Source organism: Phocoena phocoena, chromosome 12 (genome assembly GCF_963924675.1).
Source record: "Phocoena phocoena chromosome 12, mPhoPho1.1, whole genome shotgun sequence".
NCBI lineage: Eukaryota > Metazoa > Chordata > Mammalia > Artiodactyla > Phocoenidae > Phocoena > Phocoena phocoena.
In genome coordinates this window covers 35,975,706-35,995,798 of record NC_089230.1, presented here as the reverse complement: position 1 = coordinate 35,995,798, position 20,093 = coordinate 35,975,706, and the positions used below count along the sequence as shown (strand labels likewise).

General features: G+C 40.0%; 1 protein-coding gene across 1 annotated transcript in view; it reads left to right on the top strand.

The window, feature by feature from the left end:
• The window catches only part of NCOA7 (nuclear receptor coactivator 7), a 149,573-nt gene that overhangs the window by 6,551 nt on the left and 122,929 nt on the right, over positions 1–20,093 (top strand). The window contains exon 3 of the mRNA XM_065889246.1: positions 19,052–19,162. Coding sequence (XP_065745318.1) covers positions 19,113–19,162 — 50 coding nt within the window. The 5' untranslated portion in view covers positions 19,052–19,112. The remainder of the gene's footprint in view (positions 1–19,051; positions 19,163–20,093) is intronic.

Below are 20,093 nucleotides of genomic sequence, written 5' to 3'. Positions count from 1 at the left end.
TGAATCATCTGGAGATAGCGGCCCATCCTACGAAGTGACGCCTAAGTACGTGAATATAGTATTTTTCTTTACAAGCCAAGTAATCGGAGGGCGTCCTCTGTGCTTGATTTTTTTTTTTATTTTTTGCGGTACGCGGGCCTCTCACTGTTGTGGCCTCTCCCGTTGCGGAGCACAGGCTCCGGACGCGTAGGCTCAGCGGCCATGGCTCACGGGCCCAGCCGCTCCGCGGCATGTGGGATCTTCCCGGACCGGGGCATGAACCCGTGTCCCCTGCATCGGCAGGCGGACTCTCAACCACTGCGCCACCAGGGAAGCCCTGTGCTTGATTTTATTGCAAAGTGCCTGACATGAGGTAAACTGCTGTTGACTGATTAACAGAGGATTTAGCCAGTAAGAATTTAATAACATTTGTTCAGCCCTGTTCCTGTGGAATCCTCTGACTAGTGGATGATTCTGATCACTAACCAAACTAGCCATGTAGAATAGGCAAAATCTGTAAGACTGCTCCATAGGTGTGAGATCCCTTGAAATCTTTCATTTTCCTTCTGTAATTCTGACCTCACTAAGCAAACATCAGATTTACTAATTTGTTTCCCCAGACATGTTGATGTGAGGAATTGAGTGTGTCTTGAGTAGCAGTAATGACTATTCCAGCCGTCCAATAGGTACAGCCCCTGCTGTATGCTGTAAAGCACAATTTTAGGATATTAATCTGTTGGGAGGGCTTGCTCAATCCTTATGGTCCCAGGTATTTACAGCTGAGCCCTCAGCCCTAGGTCCTGGTGATTCCCCCTAGGTATATTACTTGCCGGGCTCTAGGCTCCCACTGAAACAGCTAGTTAGCAACCCTCTGATATCTTCTAAAATAATTTCAGTTTAACACACTTTAACTCTAAAAAGCATTCTAGGAAGGAATCGTTTTAGTCCATTTGGGCTGCTAGAACAAAATTCCATAGACTGGGTGGCTTATAAGCAGCAGAAATTTACTGCTCACATTTCTGGAGGCTGGAAGTCCAAGATCAGGGTGCCAGCATGGTCAGGTTCTAGTGAGAACCCTCTTTCTGTGTGTAGACCATGGACTTCTTATTGTGTCCTCATCTAGTAGGAGGGGCTAGGGATCTCTCTGGGCCTCCTTTATGAGGGTACTAATCCCATGAGGGCGCTAATCCCATGAGGGTAGATCCCTCATGATCTAATCACCTCCTGAAGGTCCTACCTCATACCATCACCTAGAGCATTAGGTTTTCAAAGTATGAATTTGGGGTGGGGATGGGGGACACAAACAATCTCTACGGCAGGAATAGAAAATTCACAAAACAGGACTACAAACGGCCAAAACATGAAAAAATATTCAACTTCATTGCATGAAAGAAATGCAGACTATAATTAGTTTGTAAAAGTCTGTAACAATGCTGGCAAGTTGAAGTTGGGTCATTTTCCCTTTTCACAGATGGTAAGAGGTTATATGGGGGTATTATGCCTTTGACGGAGAGCAGTTCAACTCATAGAATCCCTTGGCACCTGTGATTCTGTTCTGAGCACATCCTAAAAAAATCAGAGATGAGGCTTAATTTCAGTGGGGAGCACATTGTCTCTGGAAGGCAGGTGGTATGGTAGATGGGTTAAGAGCAGGGATGCTGGAGCCTGTTGCCTGGCTTGAAGTCCTTTTCCACCGTTTGTCAGCTAGGTGAACTTAGGCAAGTTAATTTCTCCTTGATTTTCTCATCTGTGAAATGAAGATAATAATAGTATCCACCTCTCACATTGTATTGAGAATTAGATAAGTTAATATATGTAAAGCACTTGGAATTCTGTCACAGAGTAAGCAACTATATAAGTATTAGCTATTAGCAAGGTTGATATTGTAAAAATTGGAGACAAATCCAACAATGGAGTCTTTTTTGATAGTATACCAAACTGTATGTACAAAAAACCCTAATTTGATTTTAAAATGCAGCTTCATGGAAGAAAAGACAGGAAAGTGATAAAATAATGAGACTTTTGTCTCCATTGCTGGGATCATAGGCAATTTCTATTTTCACATTTTATTTGTTATCCATATATATTACAATGATAATTGTTAGAAATAATTAAAATTAATATATCATAGGATTCTTATATTCTTGACTTTTCTTCATCAGATGCATATTCATTTTGACATATTTTACTCTCTCTTCCTCTTTTCAAAGCTTCTAATATTTCACTTCCTCCACATCTTCACCCACACGCCATCTGCTTGGTATTTTCTTGCATTTAGCTTGCTTGCTTGTTTTATGTATAGATCAGCCCCAAGACTAGTTCCTCAAGAATAAGTAGAGTAAGTGAAATGATTTATGAGATTTTCATGGTGGTCGCTTTCTCTTGGAAATTTAAGCCAGAGAATGCTGCTTAGGTGATAATGGCACTGTATCCTGTCCACATTGCAGGCACTCAGCCGTATCTCCCACTCATCACCTGCATAAACTCAGCACTTTAGTAGGGTCAGAAGGGTCCTCAGTACCCCTCACGCACATGGGGTAATTCCTGCCTTCAGGCTTCTGGCTGCCCGCTCTATCTGAATTTCCTTACACATTTCTTCCTTTTGAAGCCAATATTCTGCACCAGGTTGATACTTAATTCCATCAATGCTTTCCAAGACATCTGCTCTACCCCTAATTTCAGTTTATTTTGGCACTTCACTATTTGTACTGAAAATTTTTTTTTACATCTTTATTGGAGTATAATTGCTTTACCATGGTGTGTTAGTTTCTGCTTTATAACAAAGTGAATCAGCTATACATATACATATATCCCCATATCTCCTCCCTCTTGCATCTCCCTCCTACCCTCCCTATCCCACCTCTCTAGGTGGACACAAAGCACCGAGCTGATCTCCCTGTGCTATGTAGCTGCTTCCCACTAGCTATCTATTTTACATTTGGTAGTGTATATATGTCCATGCCACTCTCTCACTTCGTCCCAGCTTACCCTTCCCCCTCCCCGTGTCCTCAAGTCCATTCTCTACGTCTGCATCTTTATTCCTGTCCTGCCCCTAGGTTATTCAGAACCACTTTTTTTTTTTTAGATTCCATATATATGTGTTAGCATACGGTATTTGTTTTTCACTTTCTGACTTACTTCACTCTGTATGACAGTCTCTAAGTCCATCCACCTCACTACAAATACTCAATTTTGTCTCTTTTCATGGCTGAGTAATACTCCATCGTATATATGCGCCACATCTTCTTCATCCATTCATCTGTCAGTGGACACTTAGTTTGCTTCCATGTCCTGGCTATTGTAAATAGAGCTGCAATGAACATTGTGCCCCACGACTCTTTTTGAGTTATGGTTTTCTCAGGGTATATGCCTGGTAGTGGGATTGCTGAAGTCGTTCTATTTTTAGTTTTTTTAAGGAACCTCCATACTGTTCTCCATAGTGGCTGTATCAATTTACATTCCCACCAACAGTGCAAGAGGGTTCCCTTTTCTCCACACCCTCTCCAGCATTTATTGTTAGTAGTTTTTTTGATGATGGCTATTCTGACTGGTGTGAGGTGATACCTCATTGTGGTTTTGATTTGCATTTCTCTAATGATTAGTGTTGTTGAGCATCCTTTCATGTGTTTGTTGGCAATCTGTATATCTTCTTTGGAGAAATGTCTATTTAGGTCTTCTGCCCATTTTTAGATTGGGTTGTTTGTTTTTTTGATATTGAGCTGCATGAGCTGCTTGTATATTTTGGAGATTAATCCTTTGTCAGTTACTTCGTTTGCAAATATTTTCTCCCATTCGGAGGGTTGTCTTTTCATCTTGTTTATAGTTTCCTTTGCTGTGCAAAAGCTTTTTAGTTTCATTAGGTCTCATTTGTTTATTTTTGTTTTTATTTCCATTTCTCTAGGAGGTGGGTCAAAAAGGATCTTCCTGTGATTTATGTCATAGAGTGTGTTCTGCCTATAGAGTTTTATAGGGTCTTGCCTTAAATTTAGATCTTTAATCCATTTTGAGTTTATTTTTGTGTATGGTGTTAGGAAGTGTTCTTATTTCATTCTTTTATATGTAGCTGTCCAGTTTTCTCAGCACCACTTATTGAAGAGGCTGTCTTTTCTCCATTGTATATTCTTGCCTCCTTTATCAAAGATAAGGTGACCATTATGTGTGTGCGTTTATCTCTGGGCTTTCTATCCTATTCCATTGATCTATATTTCTGTTTTTGTGCCAGTACCATACTGTCTTGATTAATGTAGCTTTGTAGTATAATCTGAAGTCAGGGAGCCTGATTCCTCCAGCTCCATTTTTCTTTCTCAGGATTGCTTTGGCTATTCGGGGGTTTTTGTGTTTCCATACAAATTGTGAAATTTTTTGTTCTAGTTCTGTGAAAAATGCCTTTGGTAGTTTGATAGGGGTTGCATTGAATCTTTAGTTTGCTTTGGGTAGTATAGTCATTTTCACAATATTGATTCTTCCAATCCAAGAACATGGTATATGTCTCCATCTGTTTGTATCATCTTTAATTTCTTTCATCAGTGTCTTATAGTTTTCTGCATACAGGTCTTTTGTCTCCTTAGGTAGGTTTATTCCTAGGTATTTTATTCTTTTTGTTGCAGTGGTAAATGGGAGTGTTTCCTTAATTTCTCTTTCAGATTTTTCATCATTAGTGTATAAGAATCCAAGAGATTTCTTGCATTATTTTTTTATCCTGCTACTTTACCAAATTCATTGATTAGCTCTAGTCATTTTCTGGTAACATCTTGTACTGCAAATTAAATATAGGCTTGCTTTATGACTTAGTTTTTCTTACCGTTAGCTGGTAGGGGTTGTGTTTTGTACTACTCTGTGCCCTTCAGGTTTCTAGCACGTGGTTGTCCACATGCATGCACATGGAACACAAGAAGACTGCATGTTGTTGTGTTGATAACATTCTTAGGAGATGGTTTATGAGTTTTCTGTTCCATCTTCCTCTTTGCCCATCTTTCTCATTCTTTTATTTTCAAGGTCAGAATGTTGTATCGTTTGGTTCTCTCAGTCTTACAGATATTTGCCTGAAATTTTGATAATAGATTTTCATTCCTAAAGTCTAAAAACTAAAGGACTGAATTGCAAAGAACATCACAGTTACTAAATGCATTTACAATTAGGGTCCAGTAATATACAGACTAATCCTAGTTGCAAGGATAACTATCATCAACTGTAAAGTATTGCTTGTTTGATCAAGAGAGTTTCAGGAGTTTGCCAGAGAATGTGTTTAAAGTTTGTAAATATTTTAGATTCTCATAGGTCTTGTGTTTCCTAGAAAAGACCAAATCCTAGGAAATGTTTTCACGTATCTGCTCTCATAGCTTGGACCAGTGGTTCTCCAGCGGGGTTCATGTGCCCCTTGAGGGTATGGGAAGAAATTGTTAGAATGTCTGTATCATCTTTTCATGACTTCTATTTTGTTATATGTTTTATAATGCATGTATTAGTGCAGAAGACATTTTTTATGTGAAAAATATACGTATTAGGATTTTATGCTCGGATGCTTTTATTGACGTGGAATATAACTTTAGAAAATGGAGACCACTAATATAAATAAAAGGTTAAGACCTTATTGTTCTATAACCGAAGTCAGTTTCTGTTATGTATTTAGCCATAACAAATAAAAAGTCAACTTATTAAACATAAATCCTATGTCTAACCTGAACTAGAAGTTGTATTGTATGTCACTGTGTGTGTGTGCGTGCGTGCGTGCACAGGCACACTTGCTTATACATGTAGAACATGAGACACACCTTTTGAGAGCGTACAGTCTGATTGAAAGGAATATGGGCATGAGGAGCCATTAATTAGAAAATGGTACGAGACAGCATAAGTGTGTGTGAGAAACGTAGGAGTATGAGTTTGTTAGATTAAAATTGCTAAAGTGTGGTAAGAGTGGCATGCCACTATGGTGATGCTACATTCTCAGAAGATTTCAAAACTCATTTTATGTTAAGAATTTTCCCTGATAATCAGGTCAGTTCTTAGTCCATCTACTCAATAAACTGTGCTTGAATTGTCTCCTGGGTACAGATGTTAACTATGTGAGCTTTCTGTTCTAATATTCAAAATGATATTTACCGATGCTCTCAATCATATGCCCACATTTCCTTTAAATTATATGAGAAAGTGGCAGAATAGACATAATGGGGAAGTAACAATATTTTTGAGGTAGTGTCCTTTTGGAACAGTGATAGTATATAAGATTTAAGATAAGTGAATGTTTCCTAGAGCTGCTCTGACAATTACCGAAAACTGGGTAGCCTAAAACAACAGGAATTCATTGTCTGTAATTCTGGAGGGTGGAGTCTAAAATCAAGGTGTCGACAGGGCCACGATGTCTCTGAAACCTGTAAAATAATCCTTTCTTGCTTTTGGCTTCTTGTGATTTGCTGGCTGTCCTTGGCATTCCTTGGCTTGTAGCTGCCTAGCTCTAATCTGTGCTTCTGTCTTCACGTGGAGTTCTTCCTGTGTGTCTTGATCTTCACATGGCCATCTTCTTATAAGGACACCAGTCATATTGGATTAGAGGCCCACCATACTCCAGTATGACCTCCTTTTAACTGATTACATCTGCAGTGACCCTGTTTCCAAGTAAGGTCACATCCTGGGTTACAGTGGATACAACTTCAGCATTTTTTTGGGGGGTGTGTGTGACACAGTTCAACCATAACAATAAATAATATCAAAGTCTGTAGGTGAATGTACCAAGATGTACATAAGTCACGCTTGGTGTCAAGTGATGCCTCCTTGTAGCTAAACTTCCATAGCCATGCACATTGGTTGTGAGGTAAATGACAACTGGAAGGAAGGGATGCTTTTTTGGCTGTTTGTGTTAATTGGCTGCTTCTGTCTCTGGGCTTTGGTATTCCAGGCCTCGGTAGAATTATGCCTATAGATGGTAACATGTACTATGTGGCTTTGATCTTCCTGGTAAAAATCCACAAAGTAATTTGTGGATTAGGATATTTCTAAAGGTGTGTTGGGTTTTTTGTTGTAATAATACTGCATAACAGCCTCCAAATCTTCGTGGCTTGGAACCACAAATATTTATTTCACATTCATGAATCTGCAGGTTGACTGTGGTTTGGGTACTGTTGGCTGGGTCCAGCAGGGCTGGGCTGGACTCCAAAGCTGAGGTAGGAGTTCAGGTCTGTTCCACACATCTTCATTCTGGGACCCGTTCTGAAGAAGGAAAAGCCACTACCTGAGGCATACTTTTCTGGTGGAGAACAGAAACTTGCCAGGTCTCTTAGAGCCTTAAGTTGAAGTGGGTACACTGTTAGTCCTCAGTCTGTTGGTTAAAACAACCACATGGCCAACTGGGTAGAGAAGAATACTCTGTGTACTAGTGCAGAGCACCACAAAGTGGCATAGCAGACGGTTTGCATGTGTAATTCTCTTACAAGGCGGGAGTGCTTAATTGAGTACAACAATCCAGTCTGGCCAAATGGCCAAAGAGCCCATTTTCTTTTGAATTCTGCAAGAACTTTTATATCAAACAACTTAATAAACCTTTAAAAGAAAACATACTTAAACCATAGAGTTGATTTCTTAACCCAGTCTCTTGGAAAATTAGAATTGAATATCATATGCATAATTTTTTTCAAAGAAGAGGTCACACTACTTCCTGATGCTGGTTTAATTTTGTGTTGAGCAGATTCCCTGCCTCGTGGCACTTTTCACTATGCTTCTTCCTGAACCCACGTTTGCATGTTTCCCACATCTTGTGCCGTACCAACCAAAGCACTACATGCGCCTCTCCGTTTTTGCCTTACACATCTGAGGGTAGGGTAGAATTCCAGTCCTCTTGAGCATGCTCTGATAGAGAACATTTTCATTAACGATAAAATTCTTTCTGGTTTACAGATATGACTGTTCATTGGGTAGCACTGTTGAACTATAACCAGAATGGTTGTTTTTGGTGTTGTCCCACTTCAAACACCTTCCCTAAGAACACTGGCCTATGTGACCTGGCCCTTTTCTTTCCATTGGTACTTCTCTTTGCATAACAAATTTTATTTGGCATTACTTTCTGTCATATCCTTTTTTTCTGATTGTTTAATTTTTGTAGATTTTATTTCCTTGTCAAAAATCGAAGTTTTCTCAGAGTGTATTAGAATGTATTGAGTCCTCTTTATATGCATAGGTTTTAGATAAATTGTGCAGTGATAGGCATAAAACAGGTTCTTAGTAAGCTTACTGATTGAAGAGATTGCTTGTCAGTATGTGACAAGGCACTATTTTGGAGTAAGTGTAAATTGTTTATTGCCACCTGTACATTCCATGTAAATAAATATGCTGAAAGCGTATTAAAAAGGGTGATAATTCAATTATTTTGCATTTTTACACATATTGGGTTGTAGGCCAGTGTATTTTGAAAATAGCATTCAATTGCCGGTACCATCCACATGAGAACAAAGGAGCATGTGACTTTTCCTCAGTGAAATGGCAGCTTACCTGGTAAAGTGAACTTCATGTCTCTTCAGTCTCAAAAGACACTCTAATTCTTGGAAACTAGTGTTTGCAGCCCATATACTGTATGTTCTTTGGAAAGGTATTCCATTTATTACATCTTTCATCCATCAAATTTTATTGGTTTCGTTTGTTTCAATTAACCCAGATCCATCAAATAGATACCTCCCATCAAATAATAATAATAATTAGTAGTAACCACTGGCCACACTTATTTCTGTCCTAAAATTGAAGGAGTTGGGGCATGATGCAAGGCCAGAACCCCTGCAGCAGTGATGGCATTTGCTGTGAGCAAAGGCAGCTGGTGTAGTGATTCACATTGGTGCCTACTCTCTGGAAGGCCTTGGGGAATAGGCTTGAGTTCTATACTAGTAGAGACTCCAGAAGACTGTGGAACTTTTTTCTTTTTTTTTAAATTCCTTTTGGGCCAGGGCTAGAAGATATCTGCAAAAAGAGTCAAATAGGCCAGAGATCCAGGGTCTATCGAATAATATTAAAATGAATTCCAGAGGTAATTGAAGAGAAACTTTTCTTCCCATGTCACCTGTTTGTTTATTGATGCTGTTTGGAGCCTACCACCTTTAGACTCACCTTAGAGATGATCTGAAGTGATCTTACAGTACTGGAGCAATAGTAGGGGGTGTCCCTAGAAACTACCTCTGTGGTGATGCAGGCATCAGATTTTTTTCAACTCTTGTGAGGGTAGGGACAATCATATACATAGAGCAGACAACCAATAAATAGTGATTGATGGTGAGAAAGAGGAAGTTTCCTCTTATGGTTGAGACGTGAGATCAGCAGAGCAGACTCTGTTCTGTTTTCATTGTCTCCAATAACTTTTTATATGACTTTCTGCATATTTTTCCTGTTTGTCTTTGTGTACAGGTAGAAAACTGTACAAGACTGAATCCATATATCCTTATAAGTATTAATGAGAGAATGCATGCAGTATATTAAAAAACTCCGGTAGAAGTTTATAGAATCATAATTTTTAGTTCTAAAAAGGACCTTCAGTTTTAGCCCCTAAAAAAAGGGGGGGGACTTTTGTAACTTAAAATCAATAAACAACATTTTTTAGAAAGATCAAAATTCCATTTTTAAATTCTGATTCTTTGTACTTACTAATTTCGTTTTCAGCGGGGAAATAATTGGATTGGCAGAAGATTACTTTTCAAAACAACAGAAACAAAAAAAAAATTGCCAACAGCTAAGGGAAATATTTCTGGCATATTCACAGTTTTATTATTACTTCTGTCCTTAAAACTTAAGAGGTAATTCACTTAATTTAGTGAATTAAGGGAATGTGCTTTCCAGTTAGCTCTTTAAAAGTCTAATTCAGTGCAATAGATGTTTATTAAATGCTTGAACATGTTCAGTGCAGGGCATTTATTAATGAATAGCAGTGACTAACCTGAATACAGTTCAGGATCGATGTCCTAAAAGACAATTGACCAGAAAACCGGTGTTCACCCTCTTGTTCTTTTAATGGTGGGTAAATCTGGAAAGAACCAGGCAATTGACGTGAAAATTCTGTGTAGTAATATTGCCTCGCGTTAGAGGCCATAATGAGTGGCTCTGACTTTGGCATTAGACAAAGCTGATCATTCTGGCTCTAACTTTTATGGCTGTTTGACCTTGAATAAATGTTTCAACCTTTCTAAATTTCAGATTCTTTATCTAAAAAGGATTGAGAATATGAACTCTCATATAGTCATAAAGATTAAACAGTGTGTGTAATAGCATTGAACAAAAAAATCTGGTGCATATGGTTAAGGTTCAGTAAACAGTTTTAACTGTTGCTGCTTGCTGCCATCTCTACGTAGATTCATTCACCCGGGCTGCCTGGCTTGAGTTAGTTCATGATCTAACGCTTCTGTTTAGGGGCAAATTTGAATCTGCCTCTCCAGGTGCTGATGAAGGTAGGTGTAACTTTCATGAACACAGGAACGTTTGGGCTTGTTGAAATCTCAATGGAGAGAATTTTCTGTTCCATGGGGTGCTAGACTCGATAGATACCTCTTGGACACATCTCATCTCTATACCAGGCCTTTTACAGATAAGGAAATGGGTCTAGAGAAATTGAGTAACTTGCCCAAGGCTACATACCTTGGAGATGGTAGAATCTGGATTCCAACTGGGCTTGTCCTGCTTTAAGGGCACTGTGCTGCCTTAATAATAAGAGTCCGAGGGGTTAGTCAGGTAAAGCACAGAGAATCTCGAAAACAGAGAACGACTCAGATGTGTGGAGTTTGTAAGATCTCAGCTTTGAAGGAATTTTTGAAATTAAAAAATTTTAATTAAAAATGTTAGTTTATCCATGGAACTTGACCTTCCTCTGTAACAGTGGTTTTCAGAGTGTAGTATTCCCCGCTGGGGTGCAGTTTGGTTGGCATGGTTCCTGGGGAGGGGCACTAGCATTTAGTTGGGGGAAGCAGAGGTGCCAAGTGCCCTGCAATGAGCAGGACAGTCCTAGACAACAAATAATTGTCCTTATATTTCAAATTTCATGTCATCTGTAGGACCTACATGAATATTTATTGGGACATTCTAAAGAAAAGAAAGAGATTGGTTCTAAATTACTATGTATAGAAATTCTGGTTATTATTTATAGCACTAGTTTTTATTCTAATGTTCTGTGTACTCCCACCTACCCATTACCCACCCCCTCCCAACCTCTCACCTCTGCTCTTTCATCTTCCTGTACTTCTCATATGTAGTGAAATTATTTCTGATCTTATTTCACCTATAGCTAAACTTGTCCTAAATAAGTTGGTGTAAGCGTCTGAGTGTTTTGTTGTGTCTTCTAATGAAATTGTGCCTGAGAATTTACTTTATTATTATAAATTATTAACTTACAACTTACCTGTTGTAAGCTACTTTTCTTTTGGCATTATATTGATTTTTGAAACCTCAGAATTTACATACTGAACTACCTGTTATCAATTATTTTCCTTTGGGGCATTACATCGACTTCATAAAATTCAGTGTGTTAAATGGGTTATATTATCTATCAACTTCATCTCAGCATTATAAAGGGCATGTTATAAAATACTTATATACAGTTGACCATTGAAAAATGTGGGGGGTTGGAGCACCAATCCTCCATGTAGGTAAAAAAAATGTGTATAACTCACAGTGGGCCCTCTGTATATGCAGTTCCTCTATGTCCAAGGATCCTGTAGGACTGTACTATAGTTACTGAAAAAATAGGAGTATAGGTGGACCTACGAGGTCCAAACCCTTGTTGTTCAAGGGGCAACTGTATTCATTTAGGTGAGGGGTGTTGATTTTTTGATAAGGTCTACAGCGACCCCACAGAATGGTTGTCCAGCTTGTGCTCGGTCATCTTTGGCGATCAGGAAGCTGCTGTCTCTGGAGACAGCTCTTTGCATCAAGCCTTTATGTTGAGCCAAGACGCCTCTCCCTTAATATCCGGTGCCTAGTCCTAGGCACACCCTTGAAGTTCTATTGGTACAAGGCTAAATCCTCTGCCAGATAAGATCCTTGAGGTATTTGGAAATAGCTGTCCTTTCCTCCCAACTCTTTCCATGCTAACCCTGACCAGCTCCTTTGACTACTATTCTTAAAGTTTCATTTTGTGTTAGTTAATCATTCTGTTTGTTCCAGTTTCCTTATATTTCTCCTATACGGTAGTGGGAGACCCAGAGCTAAGTGCAGTAATCTTGATATATTCGAATCCTCAAAAAGCGTGGGACAGACCACCATAGTCTTTTTTATTCTGGGTTGATTGCATTAGTGGTTTTGTTTTGTTTTGTTGTTTTGGCCAAGGTGGGGCGGGAGGGGTTGGGAAGCAGTGGCATCGCACCACTGGGTGTGTGGATCTTACTGTCACCTCAAACTGCAGGTCATGGTCACTTGTGCTAATGTTGGGTTCTCCCTTTCTCTCGTTCCTTACCACCTCTCCCAGATGTAGAACCCCAAATTAATCTACAGACAGCTGATGTCTGTCTGAATTGAAATGCTGTTATCCAGGATGTTATTTATCCCTCCAAAAGTCCAATGAGGCCCCTGTTTTTGTTTTTTTAATTAATTAATTTATTTTTGGCTGTGTTGGGTCTTGTTTCTGTGCAAGGGCTTTCTCCAGTTGTGGCGGGCAGGGGCCACTCTTCATCACGGTGCGCGGGCCTCTCACTGTCGCGGCCCCTCCCGTTGCAGAGCACAGGCTCCAGACGTGCAGGCTCAGTAGTTGTGGCTCACGGGCCCAGTTGCTCCGCGGCATGTGGGATCCTCCCAGACCAGGGCTCGAACCCGTGTCCCCTGCATTGGCAGGCAGATTCTCAGCCACTGCGCCACCAGGGAAGCCCCGAGACCCCTGTTTTCATTCATGTCAGTGGTGAATTTACTGGTGAGGACAAGCCTTAAGGACGAGCACTGCATTAAGCTGTTAACATCTTCCCTCCAGGTTGAAGTTGGAGGTCAGCTCCCAGCTCCGGGTTGAGGCCAGTCAGTTGGTCAGCACATACCTCTTGGTACAGTGGTTCAGTGCTTTCTGTAATGAGCCTAATCATAGAAGCATCCATCCATGTCTAGGCCGCATTTCTCAATCTTATTCATAAGCAGATCAAGAGAAACTTATCCGGTGCCTTTTAAGTACAGTTACACAGTGGTTACCTAATTTCCTTGATGCACTGGAACAGTAACTATGTCCAAGAGGGAAATTAGGTCAGTATAATTTGGCTAGACCACCATTCTCTGAACTTCCTCCCCTCTACCAGCCCTATACGAGAGCCACACCAGACCACGCAGGCCTCCCACGCAGTGTACCATGTATTCCCTCCTGATGGCTCGTACCATCCTCGTTCTGCCTAGTGAGACCAACCTCTTCTGCATTCAGGATCAAACTCCCGTTCCTCCCTCATAGTCCAGCTCTGGCATCATCTGTGGAGCTTCCCTGACCCTCCTTCCCTTCCTGGGAGAGTAGTTGCTTCCACTCTGTGCTGTGTGGTTCCTTGTACCCACCAATATCGGACCACTCGTCTTACCAGCTGGTGGGTGTCCGTTGCCTGTTCCACCTGAGCTTCCTGGCCTGTGAGTGCTGTCTTCATCTTTGTATCTCCAGCAGAGTACTTGGTCCCTGGTAGATGCTTCAAAAAGGAACCTGCTTGTTTGTTGTTCTGCTGAATGGTTGGTTTTCTGTGAACATTCTGGATCTCAGGGTTCACCGCCTCCTCTTCTGAGCCCTTGCCAAGCTGCCTTTAATGATCACGTCTAAAGTTTTGCTACAGATCTATGTGATGTTCTCCAGTGTGTAATTTGCACACTCCCTTCTCTATTTTGATGAAAATTAAAAAGTATTTGCCTCTTGTCAGGCTTTTGGCATTTTCCACATATTCAACAACTCCTGACCCTGCCAGTGATGTTTTAGAAATCTCATTTGCACGTTCTCTTCCTAGAGAGAACTTATGAAGTGATCTGTCTAGCCCAGAGTTGATTCTTCATTTAGAGTGTCTAGGAGATTTGATGAAACCTCTGTACTCATCTTAGGTAAAAGAGCACTGAAACCCACATTTGTTTAATTCTTCTCAGGTCTAATTTCATTTCCCTAGGCAAAGAATAATGGAGTAAGAGTTGATGAGATCTCCAGTCATTTTGCCATCCATTGCCTTTGTCCCATTCAAGTGATAGACCACTGGCCTGTCCTTTATCATCACCTTGATTCAGGCATAACTTTTTAGTTCTTTGTTGCCATTAAGTTCTGTTTTCTGTTGCTTTGCTTCTGTGACACACATTTGTTTATCTGGGAGCGTTATCTCCTAGATGCTCCCCCTACATGTTTGTGGCAGACTTTTGTTCTATTTCTGTGTCTTTCTTCCCAGGTTTCTTGTTAAAAAGAGTATTCAAATTTCTGACCTTGGTTAACACTGATATTTGAATACCCTTTACGTGTTTAGATGACAGTATGGCTTTGAGAAAGACTGAACACCTGTCATATTTCAGTATAAGTCTAAGTATTTTTCTAGGAGGAAATGTCTGCATAGAACGGTACATTTTGGTCTGTTCCTTATGTGGACAAATTTAGTGTGACCAAGCCTTAAAGCATGTTGTTGTCATTATTTCATTTGTATAATAGGAAACCTGTTGTTGGGAAAACAGTTGATGGACATCATGGGTGCTCTGGTGTTTTTCTAGTCCTCGCTGGTTATACCTGAATGAACAAGGAGCTGCAGTGTAGATGTGAAGCCAAAAAGCCACACTGGGCTGTGGGTCCACACTGGTTTGATGTAGTTAGGGAGTCTGGTAGCTCTGTCCTTAAATCCCTTCTAAGTGGTGTCATGGGGAGCATCAGACATTTGCTGGTGACACAGAAAATACTTTGTCTTCAACACAGCTCTTGTGAGGTAAGGATTTTGTATGTGCCGGTTTCTTTTTGTTTTTTGTTTTTTTGAATAATGAACTGAATGTAGGTTTAAATTGACCATTCTGATTTAAGATTACAAAATAATATTTAAATAGAAGATACATCTTGTGTTCCCTCATACACCATAAATGCAGGAGACTCTTGTAATTATGTAATACACCGTAAATGTAAAAACGTAACACACTGTAAATGCAGGAGACTCTTGTAATTCAGTGTTTGGACGAGTCTAGCGTTTATTGATGTGAGGAGAAAGTCAGCATTAAATGAAAAAGGGCTTTTAAGAAGCCCATTATAACCACTTATAATGGAAAATGTAGTTCCCATTAGAGACTAATTTAAAGGAGCTCTGGTTCTTCACTGAAGCATGAAGGCTGCTGGGTGGTGCGCTGTGCAAATCATTTTTATAGCATCCTTTGCTGATCTCTTTCTGGTTAATCTGTTGGTGTGCCTAGACCTGAAAGAACTGCATCTGTCTTGTTTAAGAAATGTATAAATTCCCAGAAATTTAAAAGAAACCAAAGATTTGGATATTTTTTTATTTATCAAATAGAAAATGGAAAAAGAGCTCTGCCAGTTCTAAACAGACACAGCAGCACCAGATGTCAGTTCTCGGATCATTTAATCTTTTCCTCTTGTACTTATTTTTGTCAATATTTTTCCACTGGAACCACATATTAGTTTCTGGCTCAGCTTGCAATATAAAAATTTTCCAATTAGACTGTTATGACTTCATTTTTATTCATGAGGGGAAATCTAATAAACAGAGATCATCACATATGGTGGCATGCAGGAGAGGAACTTTAAAATAAACCACCTGGCCCAGGGCAGGGCAGAAAGCCAGGGTTCTAATTCTATCTGGAGTTCCAGAGAGGCTGGCTTGAACCTACATTCTCCATTTCCAAATAATTGTTAATTTGGGAGGAATCCTTGGATTGATATCAGTTTGCCATATAATTGATCTTATCCCCAGGGCTGGATTAATTCCTGCTTAGCTTTTATGTGGCTTTTCTGCCTAGTTCTGTGTTAGGTATTTAGGGAAGTATAAGGGAAGTATGAAACATGATGGTTTTTGACTTGGAGGAACTTTGGTTTGTTTGGGGTTGAGGAGGGTAAGTGAAGTGGCATTGTCACACAGCGTACGATTAAGTGCCCATAGGTGCCTCACAGTAAGTGATAAGTGACACGTGAAGTACGCTTACACGACCAAGAGAGAAGGGCACACGAGTGGTCGGGGGAGCAGAATTGGGCCCTTGTGCTGGATCTGGTCAGAAGGAGTGTAGCAAGGTTACCTCAAGCTTGGGAAAAGAGTAAGGATTAAGGTATAGAGTTGGGGAGGAGCCCAGTGGGTTCAGGCCACATGTGAAATGGAGGTTAGGAGAGTTGGACACTCGGCCACTGTCTTTTCTTTGTTACCACAGTTCTTGAATGAGTACTTCCCTCATTCATTGAGGCATGGCTTTCATCCCCACTACTCCACTGAGGCAGTACTATTGGAGGTCTCAGTGACCCCCATCCTACTCATGGCCAGGTACATTTGTCCTAACCTGTAGAGTCTATGCCGAGGCATTGGAGGCTGCTGATTCCAGACCACTCTTTCTAACTCATCTCCAAATGCTTTCTGGCTCCAAAGGTTATTGAAAGACATTGAAATGTACACCAAACTGGATTTAAATCTCTGCTCCACCAAGGCTGGTAATGTTGAACTAGGGAAATTAGTACCTCTCAGCCTCAGTTTAATGGAAGTAAGGATACCTAACTCATATTGTGGGTGTAAGGATTAAAAGAGAGAACATGGGGATAATACGTTGAAATAGTGACTTAACAGAAGGTAGGCATCGTGGTTGGTTTTCTTTCTCTGCCCGGTAGCTACTCTGCCCATCTTGCCCTTTTCATGCCCATACTTATGCTCAGGTATTCCCTCTTTCTGGAATGCCATCTCTTTTTCCTCTCTACTTATTGAAATCCTCACCACCCTAGAAGGTTTACTTTGTCACCTCAATCAAAATTGAACTTTGTGTCTTCTGGTTTCTTAGTGTTATTGTTCGGACAGCTCCAGGTTACCAACTCCACATTTTATTGTGGAGTTAGTTTAACCAATTGTATCCCATTGACCTGACACTCATCTTAATTTCCCTACTGGTTGGTAAATCCCTTGAGGGCCCCACCATGTCAAAGCCATGGAGATAAAGCAGTAAGAGTTGAAACTGTGTCATCCATTGTTTCCATACAGGACCCTGTGCATAGTTGTCATACCTGCAGGGTGTTATCGTACTGTTTTTTGGGTTTTTTTTCCCCTTAACTACAGCCATATGTTGATAATTTCTAAATCTTTTTCTCTAGCCCTCACTGCACTCCTGTGCTTTACATGAAATCAAACATCTGGTGAATGTTTCCAGTTGACTATCCCATGAGCACTCAAAGGCAGCATGTCCAAAACTGATCTTTCATCTGTTTCTGCCCCCTCCCTCCAAATGCATGCCACTTCCTGTAGATTGTATCATATCTGTAGTTTCACAGTCTACCCAGTCCCTGAAGCAGAAACTTGGAAAGCATTTATCATTCCTTTCTGTCCCATGTTGTCTACATGGAATGAGTCACCAAATCTGAACTCATTTGCCTCCTAAATATTTTCTGAACTTGTGCCCCCTCCTTCTGTGTCAAATACTGCTGGCCGAAGTGTGGGCCCTCCTCTCTCTACTAGTTTTACTGTAATATCTTTCTAGTGCGTCTGTTTTCCCCGTTCTCGATCCTCTCAAGTCCATCCTCTGTGATCTGTATGTGTTACACTCCCTCCTCCCCTTTGGTGATGTCTGCCGGGAGTGGTGCCCTTGGGCCAGCATGATCACTTAGTGACACAGGTGCCGACATAGGTGCAGGGAAGGGGGTGGCAGCACATAACGCATAGCCAGGATCAAGTTCAAACTCTTCAGCATGACATGAAAGGTCTTCATGACCCTAATCTTGCCTGTGTCTTCATCCTCATCTCCCACTGTTGCCCTGCTTCACATTTGATCCTGGAGCAACAGAGAAATATTGTGTCTCCTTGCTTCTGTTCAAGCTGGACTTGCTTCCTGTACCGTTTAACCAGGAACCCATACTCATCCTTGAGATCTTGGTGTATATGGAAATTGCGGTGGGGTGGGCCCTGCATAAGGCTAAGTGTTCTTCCTCTAGGCCCTGTGCCTTCTTCATAGTGATTTGTATCCCATTGACCTGAAATCCTAAGTGTCTCCCTTGCAAGATAATAAATTTCATTAGGCCAAATATCATGTTTTATTTATCTTTGGTCTCTGATACTTATCACAGTACCTTCCCTGTAATATATATTGTGAATTAAATTGTTTACGGAGTTGAGATGGATTAATAAATTCTTTGCTTTTACTTTGAGACTCATTCAGGGTGAGAAGACAGATTTTAGGAAAGGTTAATGCTGTACAGTTTAGATTAGTGAACCAGGCAGTAAGTAGATATTGGGAAATTTTGAGCAGGGGCATGGCATGATGAAAGTGATATTTAAGGAAGATGGATCTGGAGACAACCTCTTATTACAGGTTTAAATTAGGTTGCTTCTGGGAAACTTAGGTGAGGGTTGCAGGGGTGGGAAGGAAGGAGTGGCAGAGAGAAGCATATAAAGCCATTCTGAAGAACAGCTTCCTGAGGCTTTGTACTTTCATTTCCACATTTGCTTAAGTGGGACGTACTCGCTGGCATGTTTCTGAAGTAAAATAGAGCACTGATTTGTTTTTAAAAAAAGAACATTCTTGTAAAACACCTAAGTGATCCATTTTTCCTCATTCTGTATGAGACATATTTGTCATTAACGGCTTCAAAGGAGTGATCATAAATTCAGAAATTTAAAAAAAATTAGCCTCTGCATAGCTAGCCTAAAGCCTTCTCAAGTCAGTGGTTTTTGTTTTAGCACGTTTTGAAATAATTGTTAATTATGAGCAAAATACTTCAGGTTATTTTTCCAGGCACTTTTTATTTTATAGTTTAACTCTTCCATTCTAACTGTAGTTTCCTGCCCCCCTCCCCTTCCCGCGGGGGCATTTGTATTTCATATATGACTCATGGTGACTATGCTTACTGGTTAAAGTTTAAGCTTCCATTTGTTGGGGCCATGTAGCTCCACCCTGCTTCATTCTTCATATTGCTGTTATAAACTTCTTAATTTACAGTCACTTTGTTATTTTTTTTCAGGGTGATGACTCATTGATTAAAAAGGAATTTTTCAAATATTTTGCACTTTTGATTGCATATTATGGATACCAAGGAAGAGAAGAAGGAACGGAAACAAAGTTATTTTGCTCGGTAAGCATTCATTTTGCAAATTTATATCAGAACTTAAAAAATGTTTGAGGGGACTTTGTTCTTAAAGTATTACTTGGCGTTTTGTGATTTGTGACTGTTCATAAACAGAGCAGGTAGCCAGTAGAAGTTAAATGCACTTTGTTTCATCCTTTTTCTTATTTACACTAGAGAAGTAACATTTGATTGGTTCTTCTCTTTCTGTCCTTGACAGTTCTCTCAGGCCAGTACTGCTCAGGGAATCTAACATTCTATATGCATTGCACTGCAGATTGCTCAGAATCCTGTGTTTAACAACCTACATTGAATTTTAAATCCTAAGTACTTAGTTCCTGCTGCTCTGTAGCTTAATTAGTTGAGTTATAACTAAAAATCTATGACATATTTAAAGCTTATTACTTTGTGGGGTGTCTATTACTAAAAAGTACTTTTGTAGGTAAATGGAATGGATGAAATTGTATCATTGTAGTACCTGTCATTTTTAAAGCTTGAACTCGTCCAACATATGTACATGTGTTAGTATCTGAATAGGAGTAATCTACTATATTATTGGTTACTATTTACAGATTTAAACATCTGTATGGCAGCCACTCACTAATCATAATAACATGAATGGTTCATTAGAACATTTATAAATCATTTTGATGGCTGGAATGTTTTCAAACTCAGTGTGAGAACATAGGCTTAAAATGATCATTATGGTCTCCTAAATTGAAATACTTCTTAAGAACTAATTCAGCCTCACCACATCCCCAGCCCCAATATTCTTGTTAAAGATGCACTTCCTGTTTTCCAAATGTAAGTCTTGGAAACTGAAAAACAAAGTTTTTCTTTGATGTTTTTATTCAGAAATTAAGCTAGGTTTTAGATTGTTAAGGAACTACTGTGTGCCAAGTACTTTACTTATTATTTCATTTATCTTCACAATAAACTT